At 43.5% G+C, this 16,571-nt stretch overlaps 1 protein-coding gene across 1 annotated transcript in view; it reads right to left on the bottom strand.

Annotated features, from left to right (window-relative positions):
• Window positions 1–354: 354 nt before the first annotated feature.
• Window positions 355–16,571, bottom strand: part of AMPH (amphiphysin) — a 125,455-nt gene continuing 109,238 nt past the window's right edge. The window contains 6 exon segments of the mRNA XM_084857850.1: window positions 355–879; window positions 1,236–1,337; window positions 3,755–4,009; window positions 6,233–6,385; window positions 9,816–9,872; window positions 15,546–15,668. Coding sequence (XP_084713976.1) covers window positions 772–879; window positions 1,236–1,337; window positions 3,755–4,009; window positions 6,233–6,385; window positions 9,816–9,872; window positions 15,546–15,668 — 798 coding nt within the window. The 3' untranslated portion in view covers window positions 355–771.

Here is a 16,571-nt window from a genome sequence, read left to right as displayed (position 1 = left end):
TGGAGAGCAAGCAGGAGTGTAGACTGGACTCTGTGCCATAGCCAAATTAGTGGATCCTCTAGTTCCTGTTCAGCTTTACTACAAACCCTTGCTGTCCATGTTATCTGTGGCACACATGCTGGGGGTTGGCTCCCCACAATTCTTATGATATTTATATATATATATATATATATATATATATATATATACACACACATATACACACACACACACATACACACACGCGCGCGCGCGCGTACACACACACACAGAGCACATATACATTCAAGCATGTGTGTGCGTGTATGTATATTGCATGTATGTTTGAAAATAACATTGAAAAACTTTGCAGCAGATTTTGTAGAAAACACATTGAAAGTAGTTTGACCTCAGTACTACAGGATTACTAATCAAGTCTTCTGCAGTGCAGCAACTCATTACAATACACTTAGTGCAGAGAAGTTAAGGTTCTGGTATTGAGGAGGCTACGCAGAATTGCATGGGAAAGGATCAGGTTACAGGATCACCATAGCTCTGACAAAAGTACAAACAAACCTGTTGCCACATATATGTGAACAAATAAGGACATTTTTTTCCACGTACTGCTTCAGAATATGCTAGCTTTAACTTCTTGCAATCATGCTCATTTGATATGTCACCCAAATTTTTGTCTGGCACCAGTCTGTAAACCACAATGGCTCGACTAGAAAGGTGGCCTCCTGTGTATTGGAGAGGTTCGAAATGTAGGGACTGAGCTTCCTACAATACACTTCGTGCCTGCTGAGCTGAGAGCTACTTCAAACGCTGCGTGAAGTTCTCAGGGAAAAGTCCCTTATAGGTAACTGCATCTCTGTATTGAACCCAGTCAGATTCCTTAACGCCTGTTAACCAGCCTGCTTCCTACAAGAAAAAAAAAGTTACACCGTCTTTAATTGCCTCTACTGCACAAGCCACATGACTGGTGCCTGTGTACTGTTTACACATATCAAAGGTTATGTTTTTACAGTATTTACTGCCTTCAATAATTTTAAGCAGTTTTCTCTCATTCACTGTAAGTGACCTGATTTCACATCCCAGCCTTACTATTCTAAAATATATATGCTACTACAGGCAGGTATTTTTACTACTGAAAATTTGCTCAAAACATTTCAACTTCAGCTACACAGATATGAATAGTGCAAGAACTAAAGTGGGTTTATTCTTTTTAAAAACATAATATTTTGATATGCTGTGAAGCCATGTCGCTTTGTTGTTACCTGATCAGCAGCTGCTGCAGATGGGACTACTAACACAGTATCTCCCCGCAGCAAGTTCAGCTCATCGTTGTTGGCTGCCTCAAAATCATGTAGCGTTTCAACCTATAAAGCAGAAAAAGTAGATGTTTTGGGGACTAGGGCATATTCTCTTAACAAACATATTTCCTCAAAAGTTGTCACTAAGGTGTTCTGTGCTTTTAAACTCAAAACATGCTGCTGAGAGTTCCCCCTTTTTTGCATCCCTTCCCACCAATTACAAAATTGCATATTCAAAAATATGGCCCATGCTTGGTACAAAGTCTTAAAAGCAGGTGGAACTGTTTGTTAACATATTTCCAGTATTGGTCCTTTGGATAGATTTGCTGTAACACCTTTGGATATCTACAAATGAGACTATCTGAAAGGCGAGAGGACCCTAGTGAATGGGGTGAGCTGTGGTGTGTGTGTGTGTGTGTGTGTGTGTGTGTGTGTGATCCCTGAATATCAAGGGAGGGAGTTCCAGAGCCTGGGGGCAGCCACCAAGAAAGCCCTCTTCCACGTTCTTCTCAAATGTGCCTCCCATGGTGGCAGACAGAGAGAAGGCTTTATAGTTCATAACAAGCTCTTGAAGTTGTGCTTGGAAATGGGCCACGAGCCAATGGAGCTGTTGCAGCAAAGGAGTCACATTCTCCCTATAACTGACCCCTGTCTATAGTCTGGCCACTGCATTCTGGACCAGCAGAAGTTTCCAAACACTTTTCAAAGGCAGCCCCACGTAGAGTGTGTTAGAGTACACCAAACTGGAGGTAACTAAGGCCCATGTCACCACGGCCAGATCTGACATCTCTAGGGATAGGCTGAGTTGGTGCACTAACCTTAGCTATGCAAATGCACTCTTGGCCACCACCAAAACCTGGGCATCCAAGTTCAGCACTGAACCTAGGCATACACCTAATGTGCAAACATGAAACTTCAGAGGCACAATAACACCAGTTGTATCCCTATTCCCTGATCTGCCCAAGCAGGAGCACTTCTAGTTTGTCTGGACTAAGTTGCAATTCATGTGCTTTCACCCAGTCCATTACTAACATCAGACACTGATTTAAAACTAGGACAGCTTCCTTGGATTTAGATGGGGGGAAAGACAGAGGTGGGATCATCAGCATACTTGTGGCTCCAAACTCTGGACAACCTCTCCCAGCAGTTTCATGTATGGGTTAAATAGCATGGGGGGACAAGACAGAATCCCGAGGGCCACCATAGGCCAATCACTGTGTCACTGAATAGGCTCTCAACACATATTTTAAAATCATCCCTCCAAGAATGACTGGAGGTAAAATGGTACCTACAAATCCCAACCTCCGCTAGAAAGTCCAGAAGGATACTATGGCTGATAATATTGAAAGCTGCTGAGAGATCTAGCGGAACCAAGAAGGATACTCTCCTTGCGACCAGTTCCTGGTGTAGATTGTCCACCAAGGAGACCAAAGCTGTCTTTGTCCCATAATAAGGCCTGAAGCCAGATTGAAATGGTCCTAGATAATCCCCTTTATCCAGAAACCCCTGGAGCTGAGACACCACCGCATGCCCCAGCATCTTGCTCAAGAATGGAATATTGGAGTTTTGCCAGAAATTATCCAAAATGGTGGGGTTCAGGGAAGGGTCTCTTTTTAGTATGATGGAATCATACTTAAGTATGAATGATGCATGCTGTATTATAAAAAGGCATTCACCACTAGCCTTACCCACTGAGCCAGTCTCCCCTCTGGCTACTTTTACAAGCCAGGATCCATGGATCAAGCACACCTGTCTAACGTCTCCAAGGATCCTGTTGATGTTCTCAGGCAGTACAAATGGAAAGCTATCCTTTATAACTGGATGAGCAAAGGCCAGTTACATCAACTGGAACTGCATCAAATACTTGAGTGACTTCTTCCTCATAGCGTACTGCACAACTTCAGTGTCTCTAACTTGCTTTGATCAAGGTATACGCAGGACTATTTTTTTCTGTGCTATTTTAAAAAAATCTGCATCCAGGTAATCCAAATTCTGCATCTTAAAAGGTATAATTCTGGGAATGGAATAAATTATGTAAATTTTTATGAGTTATATTGGTTTTGCTAGATATGAAGAGAGGGAAAGAGTTATGCAAAACACTAAAGCCACAGGCCCAACTACAGGACATCTTTTTTAGCCACTTATCTGGTTTCTATGATTGCAGCAGGCATTGACCACAAACCTTCAAGCTTATCTTTGTAATCATAGGGGCTAGAAACTTGCTCTTTTTAAAATGAAACCTGAGATCCGGATAACGTAGAAGGGTGCACTAAGTGACGTAGTTTAGATACACCAACCCTGGATATAACTACATTTGACTGGTTCAGTCAAATGATATCATATTAGTATACTGAAAGCTGCATTTTCTAAGCCCTGTATGTAGAAGGAATGTAGAGAAATGTGGGTTCAAATGTGCCCCATGCTTCATGATCTACGTTCAGTGATATCAAAGGACACTGAAATGAATAAATATGCAAATAAACCTTAAAGAGGAAGCCAGGCGGCATGCCATCATCTGCTAATACAGGCTGTTCCTCAGAAGATGCAGGCTGTGCATCTTTGACGGGTTTGGGCTCACTTGCAGCCTCTGAAGGTTCACCAGCTAGGCCTTCAGCACCCTGGGTGCCAGAATCTTCCACAGCATCTTTAGATACATTCACTAGAACCTCATGATCTCCATTGCCTTCATTGTTTGATGCGGGCTCTATTACTACTGAAGGGATGTTGCTGAGGTTTTCCTTAGGAGAAAAAAGTGGGGGAAGGAAGACAGTAGTTTGGACAATAACATCTATGATAAAACATTATTCTAGACCTCTACAGCAGTGGTGGACAAGGTAGATCTCCAGATGTTTTGTCTTCAACTCCCAGAAGCTCTTGCCAGCATGGCCAATGGTCAGGAATGCTGAGAGTTGAAGTCCAAAATATTTGAAGATCTACTTTCTGCCCACCTTTGCTCTAGAGTGGTCAAATGCTTTTTCAGTTTGGTCTCAAAACTGCTAGAATGATTAAAAAACAAAATTCCCATGTGCTTTTTCTCTGCAATCGGAATGTAGAGGAATTTTGTGGCATGTATTGAAACCACCCACACGGACATCTAGAAAACCCAAGTTACCAAAATCTGGCCAAACATAATGTATTTGACTCTCTCCTATTTAAACAAAGTTAAACACTTTAACTTTGGCTGGTTTGTGCCCATAACTCTCAACATGTATTTCTATTGCAGGCTTCTACTGTTACTTCAAGGAAGGAGGCAGCTTCACTTCTGAATAAGGAAGCCCTTGGGAACGGGGGAGCTCTAAGGAAGGGGTGGGGAACCTGTGGCTCTCTAGCTGTTGTTGAACTACTATGCCCATCATCCCTTGCCATTGACTATGGTAGCTGGGACTGATGGGAGTTAATGTCAACAACATCTGGAGGGCTACAGGTTCCCCTGTAGGGCTGGGCCAAGATGGCTTTGAATTATTTCAGGTTTTTGACATAGACTGGACTGGCGGAAAGTATGAATGAGGTATTGGAAAAAAAGGGCTACTGGCTGTGAGGATGGACAATATTTTATTGACCTTATTTTAAGTACTTCTCCCACAACGAGAGTTAGGAGCTTGCCATTGTAAATGAAACTCAGATCTTCAGAGTTATACATGTGCCACCACATAATGCTTCAGATTCAAAAATCATCCCTTTTAAGAATTTCAGTTTGCCATCTTGTCCAAAAGGCTTCAGGTGGCTTGCAAACAGTAGTATAGAATGCAAAGCATATGGTGCACAGATCCATACTACAGATACAAACTAGTTTAACAGTCCTTCCCAGGGAACCCTAGGAATTACAGGGGGAGGAGGAAGTCAGGGCCAGCCCTACCATTGGGCACAGTGAGGCAACTGCCTCAGGTGGCAGATGTTGAGGGGTAGGGGCAGCAGTGCCAGCCCACTAGCTCCTCCACCTGATCCCTCCCTTGGCCATTTCCCTCTCTGTTCTCTTTCTGTAGATGGGTTTCTCCACACATCCTGTTCCGCACCCTCTAACCTAGCCTGTTGCCCTCAGGTGTGCCACTACCCCTTTGTCAGTCAACTGCCAATCCATTCAGCTTCTGTACATGAAATGGGGGTGGGTGTCATTTTGTCCTTTGCCTCAGGCAGCAAAATGTCTTGGGCCAGCCCTGGCGGTAGTGGTGGTATCTCAAAGAGAATTCCCAGCACCTCCATTATCGATCTAGTCTATCTAATCTATCTGTCTATTTGATTTATACCACGCCTTTCTACCAACAAATGGCATTAAAGGTGGCTTACAAAAACAATTTAAAATAAAACAATAAAACACATTAAATACAATAAAAATGTAACAGAATACAAACAGCATCCACACCAACAGATCCACTTAACAGGCCTAAGGCCTTCTTAAATCAAGTAGTCTTTGCTTGCCAGCGGAAGGACAGCAGAGAGGGAGCCAACCTAGCCTCCCTTGGGAGGGAGTTCCCCAGCCTGGGAGCAGCCACTGAAAAGGCCCTATCTTGGGTGACCACCAAGCCTGTCTCTGATGGCGGCGATCTTGAAAAAAAGGGCCTCTCCAGAAGATATTAAGGACCTGGAAGGCTCATATGGGAGAATGCGGTCTTTCAGGTAACCTAGTCCCAAGCCATATAGGACTTTATAGGTCATAACCAACACTTTGAATTCTGCTCAGAAACAGACCAGTAGCCAGTGAAGCTGCTGTAACAAGGGAGTCGCATGCTCCCTGTAACTGGCCCCAGTCAACAGTCTGGACACAGTATTCTGGACCAGCTGAAGTTTCTGAAGAGTTTTCAAAGGCAGTCCCACGTAGAGCATGTTACACTAGTCCAACTACAATTCCCAGAATTCTTTGGGGCAAGCCATGTCAGCTGAAACGGTATAAAACTGGGAGAGGCTCATGAGTTCCTAAAGCTTCACTGAAAAAAAGAAAAGAAAACATGTGCTAGTGGCTTTACCTGAGATTCCTCTGCTTGTCCTTCAGTGCAAGATATGTCACTTTCCTCAATGTCTGTTTCAGCAACTGCAGCAACTTCACCACCTTCATTTGCAGCAGCAGCATCAATACCCTCAGCTTCAATAGGTACTTCCACTACAGAATCCATCTGTAACTAATAGGAAATTCAAGAACACCTTATTCATGTAGATCTTTCTGAATATGCCCAGTCCCATAACAAAAAACCTTTTAAAGAAAGAACTAAGGTATTCACCTGGTCTAGGTGTTAATTCATTTCTGTATGTATTGTCTGAGAAACGAGAGACTTGGAAGAATACCACAGCACCCTTCTAATTACAATAGGTTGGATCTGCATTTAGTCATCCTGAGATTCATTTAAATCAATGGAACATAAAAGTCATGACTAACATACGTCCCATTGATTTCAATGGGTTTGCGCTATGTATGACTAAACCCGGATCCAATGCATTATCCTGATTTACAGGAGTTTAAGGAGCCTGGCCACAGAAGGGAGATAGATGAATCCATGAATTTGAGAGTGGAAGCTGTGTTTTCAAGGGAAGCCTCCATTGACACCAAAAGCAACTTCAGAAAGGAGACTGCAGTCATGTGATTAAGACATAACTACTTTAGCCCTCTAATGTAGCCCTCCCCAACCCGGTGTTTCTACAGATGTGTTGGACTACAACTCCCAGCATCCTCTAGCCAGACATGTAGTCCAACATCTGGAGGGGTGCTGGGTTGGGGGAGGCTGCAAGAAGCTTGTTGGCAAGACAGGGCCGCTTCAATCACTGTTCCTGTCGCTGTCTCTTTGGTTCATGTACCAAAACCAAAAATGAAACAAAAATTAGTGAATAAAGGTGCAATCCTATGCATGTTTATACAGGAAAAAGTCCTACAACTCCCAGAATCTCTCTAGCCAACCATGCTGGCTGGGGCATATACTGGGGATTGTAGGACTTTTTCTGTCTAAACATGCATAGGATTGTGCCCCTCAATACATATTGGTTTCTAACAAATAGATGGGACTTCCAGGGCTGATTCACACAGCACTGTACATCACTTGATGGGTGGGGGCCTGGCAGGTGTCGACCTGCCTGTGCGAGTGTGGCATTGCTCATCAAACCCATTGGCAGAACTTCAATATTGACTCCCATCATCACCTTAAAACTCAGTACTTTTCAGTGGAGTCAGTTCACATTGTTCACTGCAAGTCATAACATATTGAATTGGCACTCAGTGCACAAACAGGATCAGAACCTACGATAGATATTATACACTGACATATACTAACTACAGTAAAAATGCAAGGAAATAGTTGCCTATGAAGCAGTTGTGCTCTGTACTAGGGTTGAGGAATTTGGTGTTTCTCCATGAGAGCTAGAAACTTTATTATGAAAGCCAGGCCGCTTAGGATGCTAGCATACCCACACCAGCTGCATGGAAACTACTGAAAGTTACCTGTGCTTCAGCATCCCCCTTCACATGTTGCTTGCATGAAGGGGCACCCTGCGATTAAAGGGGCAGTGTAGAACTGCATGATTGGGGTTGTAGTTTCTGTGGAAGCTGTGAGACGTTAAGGGTGGCATCAGTGGTGCAGCCCCACTGTCTTTTTTATTGCATGGATCCCCATTCACATGATTCACGTATGGAGGGAGCTAAGCTGTTTCCACTATGATCTACCCAATCTAATCGATGGTGCAATCCTATGCATGTTTAGACAGAAAAAAAATCCTACAACTTCCAGCATGTCCCAGCCAGCCTTTATTATGTACTTATATTAACCAGACACATGGATATTTGAATCCCATTTGGTTTTGCCTCCCTCTCTCTCTCTCCCCCCTTCCTTCTGTCAGCAGTCCTCCTGTGCTGGTCAACAAACTATCTCTGAAACTCCAGAAATACCCCATGAGACAGTGTGTTTGTGCTCTTGGGAAGAAAATGTGAGATTCTCCAGTGTGGATTGGCATGTGAAAGGGTGTCTTTGGAACGGAACCTGGGTTTGGCACTATTTTTTTAAATGCCTCACAAACCTCATGTCATGTTCCCTAGCTTTGACCTGTTCTCTGGCTCTGAAGAAGACTCAGAGGCAGAGGAGACTCCATTAATCCAGTCCCCACTAGGCGAGGGTCTCCTGTACATGCCTTGCTGGTTTTAGCATCTGTGGATGCCTTGAATCAAGTTGGACAGAACACCTCAGTGCCATTCCCAGACCCCCTACATAAACTGTTTGATTGTGCAAATCATTTATTGAATACAGAATAGTTTTAATTAAAAAAAAACTCTTTCCAATACTCTAGATTAGATATCACCCAGTTCTATATTCTTAGAGGCTCCTCTGGTCTCCAGACTGTAGTCCGGACATGTATTTTGCTGCACAACCTGACACCATAGTGGATGGTCAGGCTCTATAATAAAATTTGCAGGTAGCTCTTGGCTGGATGATTATATGAAATACCCCCTTTGCTACTATAGTTGAAAACAATGGAATGTGAGCAAATCTATAATTATATCTTGATCAAATTTTGTAATGATGTGTTGCCCAGAATTTGAGTTCCAGATGTGGCGAGCCAGATAAAATTGCTTTCTTGACCGCATTTGGCTCATGGGCTGCCAGTTGGCTACCCCTGCTTCATAGCACAAAGCAACACATCAAACTGTTCATTCTCTTTACAATGAACTGCAGAAACAAGAGTCGTCTAGACAGTTAGAGGTTGTGTACAGAGAAGCATGCATATAGCGAAGTCTTTTCTTATTTCTATGCAAAACAATTAAGATACTAAAGCAGTCATATTCAAACTGGTCTTCAGGTGTGGCCACAGGTGAAGGAACACAGCCATACATGTCCACAACATGGACGTGGTGGCTACATCACAGAATCCCTGGTGGCCAGATTTGAAGACCCCATAATAATAAACATTCAGGAACATATCTACAAAATACAAAGATTTGTGAAGTCATAGTGGGTCACTGCAGTAGATGACAGGATGCTAACCTAGACCAGCCAATTCTTTTGCTGTGGAGCAGAGATAGCCTAGGTAACTGTTGGCCATGCACTGGATCCAGATTTATGCTGGATCAACTGTGCTGAGATAAACAGACTTCCCTGCTCCCTCCTTCCCATGGCACCCTCTCCAGCCCCCTGAAAATGCTACATGAAGAGGCAAGAGATCCTGCTGAATGGGGTGAGCTATGATGTGGGAGGGAACCCGCCCCCCCAAATTAGGCAGAGGGGCTTTCCACAAGCGAAGCCCTTCCTCTCACAGAAGGTTCCTCCTTCTTATGGCAGGCAGATCCAGGATCCAACCCCATATAACCATTTAATGATGCATAATATGTAACTACATAATGATGAATAAAACGTTGCATGTGCCACACATATAAACTAAGGGCACAACCAACTAAAGTAAAGCACTCTTCCAGAGTAAAATAAAAGTACTTGCTTAACTCACCAACTGAAATCCATGGGACCTAAAAGTGCTTGACTTTGGCTGGATAGTGCTACTGTAAATGGACCACATTCTAGTCCTCCTCCTGAATAAAACCATTCTCTCTGCTGTGCCTGCTGAGCTGTTCATACATACCTCACACTCTTTCTCAGCAAGTTCTGGTATCTCCTTTGCGCCTGATTCTACAGCATCCTTCATAAAACCAGAGACAGGATTATAGAACTGATGTCAAGCTTTTCACAAAAGAAATGTCAGTATAGTTAGCACTATATGATGAGGAGGAAGGGACATCCAAAGCATTTATAATAAGCAAGTGAAGCTGAGTGGCACGATGCGATGCAAGCATGTTCAGAAGCTATCAGGCCAAAGGCAAAAAAATGGAGGGGGTGGGAAAGCAACATGGACTTCATTTTTGTATGATAATGACAATGGTGTTGGTTAAGAGCAAGACAAGGAAAATTAAATCTCTACTCTTTTTTTTATATTCTTAGGGCACAATCCTATGGCCACTAGACAGCGGATAGACGGTCTAAGATGGTTCAATTTTCAGGAACCGACCTCAGATCCCATGCTTCGAGGTCAGTTCCCGGAAAACTGCCTCCCCCACTCCCCTGACCACCTCGTAGGTGGTGTGGATCGTCCCCGGGCTCTGCACTCGGAAGAGCAGCGCAGAGTGGAGCAAAAGGGGCCGTTCCCAGGGGCGGGGAGTGTGGAAGTGCCAATATGACACTTCCTATGTGTCGCCTGGCCTCCCCCCCGCTCTGAAGTCTCGCATATAGGCAGCTGAAATCGGCCGTCTAGCTGCAAATACAGGGCGGCTGAAGGGCAGAAGAGAACATCCCCTCTGTGCTTCGCCTGCCCTGCATTGGATAGGCAGTTGCCTCCGCGTTTGGAGGCAGCTGCCTATCCCTATAGGACTGCTCCCTTCGTTATCTCCATATTAACATGCAAAGAACTGCTAGGGCTTCCCCAGGCTCTTCAACGAAACACAAAATGAAAATTCCCAGGGACTTGATCATCCATCGTATGTCTAGAAATCTGAAATATTTATTCAACCCTGGAGGACTAGTGACTACAAAATCTGTTCCTGGCTCTTCAAAACCAATGCTGGCAAGTAGGAATCTAAAGCATTTTTCCAGCCTTGAGATAAGCCCTTGGGTTGTGTGAAGTTGATTATTAAATCCTGCATTAACTTACTTTGATAGATGCTAGCAAAAGTTCATGAGCTATGGTCAAAGACTGGGAATAGTCTAATTGTGTTATATGGCTGAGGGAAATAATGTAGCCCTTTAGAATTCTGGCAGAACATGCTTAAACATGCCGGTCTATATTAGAGCTTCAATTTATTCAGTAATGGCTGTGAAAATATATTCTAGTTCAGTAAATATTGTTATTTTCTAGGCTTGCTTCACTTCCAACATACCACTCATGTATGTGCCAATATACACATGGAGCTACTGTATAAATAGTTTCCCCCTCTTCACTTCAATGGAGTGGGTAACAAGATGACAAGTTTGGTTTTCCACAACTCTGCTGAACTTTACAGCACAAACCTATGCATGCATGTTTACTCAGAAGTAAGCCCACTGTGTTCAATGGGGCCTACTCCCAAGTAAATTTGTTTAGGGTTGCAGCCTTAATTGTTTTAGGGCTCTGGGGGCCCATGGGAAAAGATCACTTTGTCTTTTAAAGACTTGCACAATTCAGGCAAATACGTCTAGTCTCATAGATTTCAACTGGAGAGAGTTAAGCATGTAGCTTTCTGACTCTGAAGTACTTTCAACATAGTCAGCAAATTTGCAAAGCTTTTGCAGCATGGCTGTGAGAGAGCCTGTAAAAGTGATGTATGTGAATGCAAAATATGTTGGAAGAATTTTGAATTGTAGCACCCTTAAAATTGGACCATAATTACATCTTTCCCAACCACAGAAATGAGATTCTGTAGATTTCACTTAAAGCTGACCTCGGCTTCTTTTCTTATGAAGGATGCTTATATCCAATTTTTATATATCAATCTTGTTTAAAAATAAAAATAATCTTCTAGTATTGCCTGTAGTTGCATCATAAACCCCAAACATGTCCAGATGCCAGGACAAGTCAACTGCTGACAGCCACACATGTTACCATGGAAACCTCTCACAGCTTTATCCTGTTAAAAATTAAAGTGTTATATAACACACACACACACACACCCCTTTTCCTATCATTAATTCCCTTTTGGAGCAGTCAGAGCGGAGGTCTTAGATTATATTTATTTTCCAAGTATGAGTTAGATGCACAAATACATCAGTGAAAAGCTTTATTATACAAGTGACAACTTCATATAGAATATGTGTGAGCACATGTGGATACCAGTTTATTTTACGCAGACCAACAAAGGTATTCCCCCCCCCACCTACAAATAACAGAAAAAAGCAGCTCTCTAAGCTGGAATTAAGTGTCATAGAAGCCACTGTGGGAACAAACCATAGCTCAGTGGGTAGAGTACCTGCTTGGCATGGAAAAGGTCCCAAGTTCTATTCTTGGCATGTCCATGTAGGGCTGGAAAAGACTCATGTCTGAGTCCCTAGAGATTTGCTATCAACCTGGTGCCTTCCAGATGTTTTAGACTCCAACTTCCATCAGCCCTAGTCAGCATGGCCAATAGTCAGGAATGCTGGGAGTTGTAGAGCCAAACAACTGGAGGGCATTTGGTTGGAGAAGGTTGGTATAGACAGTATTGAGCTAGATGGACCTATGGTTTGACTCAGTATAAGGACAGCTTCCTATGACCCCGCATGGCTACTGCAGGAAACTCCTTTTCCTCTTGGAAACTAGCACTTAGAAAACACATGACAATACTTTACTATGCTGTGACTGTCCCCATCTCAGCTCCACTTCATTGAATGCTGCTTCTGTAGGTGGGGGAAGTTGCAGCTTAATGTCATCACATCACAATTTTTGTAGTACTAGAGTCTTGGGGTAGGGCCGTAAGGAAAGTGAGAATCCAGTCATCCAGAAAAGTGAAAGCATTGAATGTACTTGGACCCATGGAAAAAAAGAAGTCAAATGTGCCCAAAGGTCCCAAAAGGTTGTCTACTCTGCCCTAGGCATTACCAGGGGAGAAAGGGTGAGAAGAGATGGGCCTGCTGCTTTTGATGGCAGCCATTTGGTTCCAATAATATCTAGTTCCCGCTTTAGTGTGCATATGGGGGTGGGTGAAAAGGGGGAATGGTTCACACCAATGACATTACATAGAATAACTTCTCTATACCATGCTACGCACAAATCTTTTGATGTTGAATTTTTCTTTATGATAAAAATAAAATAATATTTTGGATTATAGATCCCCAATAGTTCATTACCCCTAGGTTTCTGAGGCTAATGAGCGTCACCATTATGGAGAGGTGAAGCAGAAAATGTGTTTTAATTCACAATGACAGATGAGCAATACTTTGGAGCCTACTGAAAACCTGTAGCTTTGTCAAGAACAAATACCACTGAAGCTGTGAAGTCATAAGCAGGGTACTACAAGGCTCCTCTAGCCCAATTGTCTATACACAAGCAACATTATTTAGACTTGAATTCTCCCCAGAAGAGGAGAGCTCTCCCTTTCAGTCTCTTATTTAAAACTTCCAGAGAAATTTGAATAGTGTCAACCCTTATTATCAAGTATGATGACTACATTTCAGCTCAGACGAAAGCAATGGTCCCAGCAGAAGCCCCAATGACAATAATTACTGACTGTGCATTTTAAGAACTGTAGGTTTACCCTGAGTTTTTGGTTTTTCAGAGAGAGAGGGAAGCACATATATCCTGGAAACACAAAGAGCCAGGGAGAATAATAGAACACAAAAGTGTGGAAGCATGATTTCTACAGACCCTGAGGCTCAGACTGTTCACATCATATGAAACATCAGAAAACTTGCACTCAGAGAATACCTAATATCCTTTACACATATACAAGGAGGCTTTGTGGGCCAGATGGGGAACCTTTGCTGGTCAGGGGTTCCCCATCCCTGTCCACACTGACTGGCAGCAGCTCTCTAGGGTTTCAGACAGGAATATTTCCCAGCCCTATCTGGAGATGCCAAGAATTGAACCTGGGGTCTTTTGTATGCAAAGCATGTGATCTACCACTGAGCCCTCCCCATGAAGATTGTTGTGGCTCTGTACAAAGCACTTTTAAATAGGAATCTGATTAAGGACAAGTTTACATATGCATCTCTATGAATTGGCTTCTGTCACTACATGACCCATGGGTGAACATGGTAGCTGATATGGTCGTGTTTGATCTATGATGGCTCATTTACATATAAATGAACACCTGATGGTACAGGCATCAAGTCATAAACGTGTATGTGTATACCAGCCTTGCATGTGGGGCACCCTTACACCAAAGTTGTGTTATGGGAACATGTCAACAAAAAGCCATCACATGGGCGCTATATAGCATAAACTCATGTTTACCATAGTGTTCTGTTGCTGTAATTTATATTTATTATTCATTGCATTTATATCCTGCCTTTTTTCCTCCAAGGAACCCAAAGCGGCTTACATAATCCTCTTCCTCTCCATTTTATCCTCACAACAATCACTCTGTGAGATAGGTTGGGCTGAGAGTCTGTGACTGGCCCAAAGTCACCCAGTGAGCTTCCATGGCAGAGCGGGGACTAGAACCCAGATCTCTTGACTCCCAGTCCAACAGTCTAGCCACTATACCACGCTGGCTCTCCAAAAGCAGGAGTTCCAGCCCTGTTTCCAATGGGGCAGAATTCTCTTCATTTCCTAACTCCCCTCCCCTTTGGGCAAGACTCAGAAGCACCGTGAGGGGAAGCACAGGTCACTGACGCCTTGACCCTCAATACTTCACTGGAATTTCCCAGGCAGCTCTTACGCTGACAAACGGCATCTAAAACAGAGTGTTGGCTCCCAGTCCAACACTCGAACCACTACACCACACTGGCTCTCTGTAAGGCCAATTGAAAACATTATGGAAAACCTACAGGGGCCACCAAAATGTCCCTGATGGAGTGCTCAACATGGTGGGTGCAACATTTGAAATCTTCTTATGATATTCTGACAGCTGAATCCTATGGAGTGTCTCAGCAGTGCACACTGCCACAGATGTCCAGATGGGGTGCAGGCATAGGGATGCATACTGTACCCAAGGTATCCAATGCTAACTACATTAGCACTGCAAAGTGTAGATAGAGGAGAAATATACCCCTCCATCTTACACTGCAGAGAGGAACACATATCCACATCCTCTCCCTGGGATCACTAAGCACATGCAACAGCTTTGTTGCGCACCGCAACAGATGGATCTCTCATGCACAGCACTACTTATACTTTTAACATGCACAGCATCCTCAGATACAAGTCACCTCTTCCCATTTCACAAGGTAGAGTAATACTCCCAAGAGGCCATCCAGTGAGAGCTCATGATTAGGATGGGACTTGAACATTGGCCTTGATGAGCCACCCCTAATAACTCTAACCACTTGACAATGTGCCAGGCCCCAGTGGAGATCACGCCTTTTTTTCCTCAAGAAATTTTATTTATAATCAGATTAACAAAATAAAGACAACAAAAAGAAGAAAAAGACTGTATGTGCATAATAATAAATCAAAATCACTAAAGAAACAAAGGAATTCACTAATCATAACTCTTAGTCTGTAACTGATATGCTTATGGAACATCTACAGTAGAACGACCTAAGTAGGAGCTCAATACCTAATGGAAGTAAAGCCTAGACCTTTGTGTTAACCCATTCTAAAACCCCATAAAGATGAAAATGGCCATGGTGGATGAAATGCAATGGGTATATACAATGACAATCTATTTGGATGAGTGTGAGGGCACATGAAGTACCAGTCACTCACCACAGCTTCAGCTGCTGGCTCATCAGCCTCCATAGGCTGTGCTTCTGGCTCAGTAGCCACATCAGGTGCACTTACGACTTCCTCGTCCTGGAGTTCTACAGATGGAGCTTCTTCTGCCTCAGCCTTTAATTATTGTGTTTGTTATTATTTTTAGAAAGGTAGACAAATAAAACTCACTGAAGAACACTGGGAATTGTGGGGCCACAATCAGTGCAGCACTAGGATTCTTCATTAACCATAAGACATTCCAAGAAGCCAGAGAAACAAGGAACAGGAGAAACTTGTGTTCCCTTCCCCATGCTTCTGGGCCTCTTCCAAAGACAGGAGGAGATGAGAATTTCCCCCACAAGGAGGTACAAGTTCTCTCCCCACATCAGCTGAACAGAGAAAAAAGGCCGAAAATATGATTCTCCTAGAAATGGGTGGAACCACATGGTTCTGCTCCATTGAATTCTGGCAGTGAGCAGAATAAATTCAACCCACTCGGCCAAAATTCCAGAGTGGGTCGCAGAATCTGGAATGGCTTCTGTAATCCACTCAGTAGCTACCCCCTCCCTGCATATGAGACTGTCAGATGCAAGAGGGAGGGGCTAATGCAGACAAGGGCCTGTGCTAGGCTCCAGTGCATCCAGGTATCTGATGCTATCGGGGGGATCTTAAAAAAAAATTGCACTCTTTCTGCAGGGAAAGGGGAGGTTAAAAAGGAAGCCCCAACATGTTCCAAGGCCTCCAGTGCAGGGAGGGGTCCAGAACCTGCAGGAAAACAGCAGGCCCGGCATCTTTTCTGGAAATGCTTTGGCCCCCACCAAATTTTATTTATTTATTACATTTATATCCTGCCTATATTTCTCCTTAAGGAACCCAAGGTGGCATACATAATCCTCCTCCTCTCCATTTTATCCTCACAACAATCACTCTGTGAGGTAGGTTGGGCTGAGAGTCTGTGACTGGCCCAAAGTCACCCAGTGAGCTTCCATGGCAGAGCGGGGACTAGAACCCAGATCTCTTGACTCCCAGTCCAACAGT

This window comes from Heloderma suspectum, chromosome 5 (assembly GCF_057233095.1).
Source record: "Heloderma suspectum isolate Gila_16-S chromosome 5, 16-S_ref, whole genome shotgun sequence".
Classification (NCBI taxonomy): domain Eukaryota; kingdom Metazoa; phylum Chordata; class Lepidosauria; order Squamata; family Helodermatidae; genus Heloderma; species Heloderma suspectum.
This window is presented reverse-complemented; position numbering and strand designations above follow the sequence as displayed.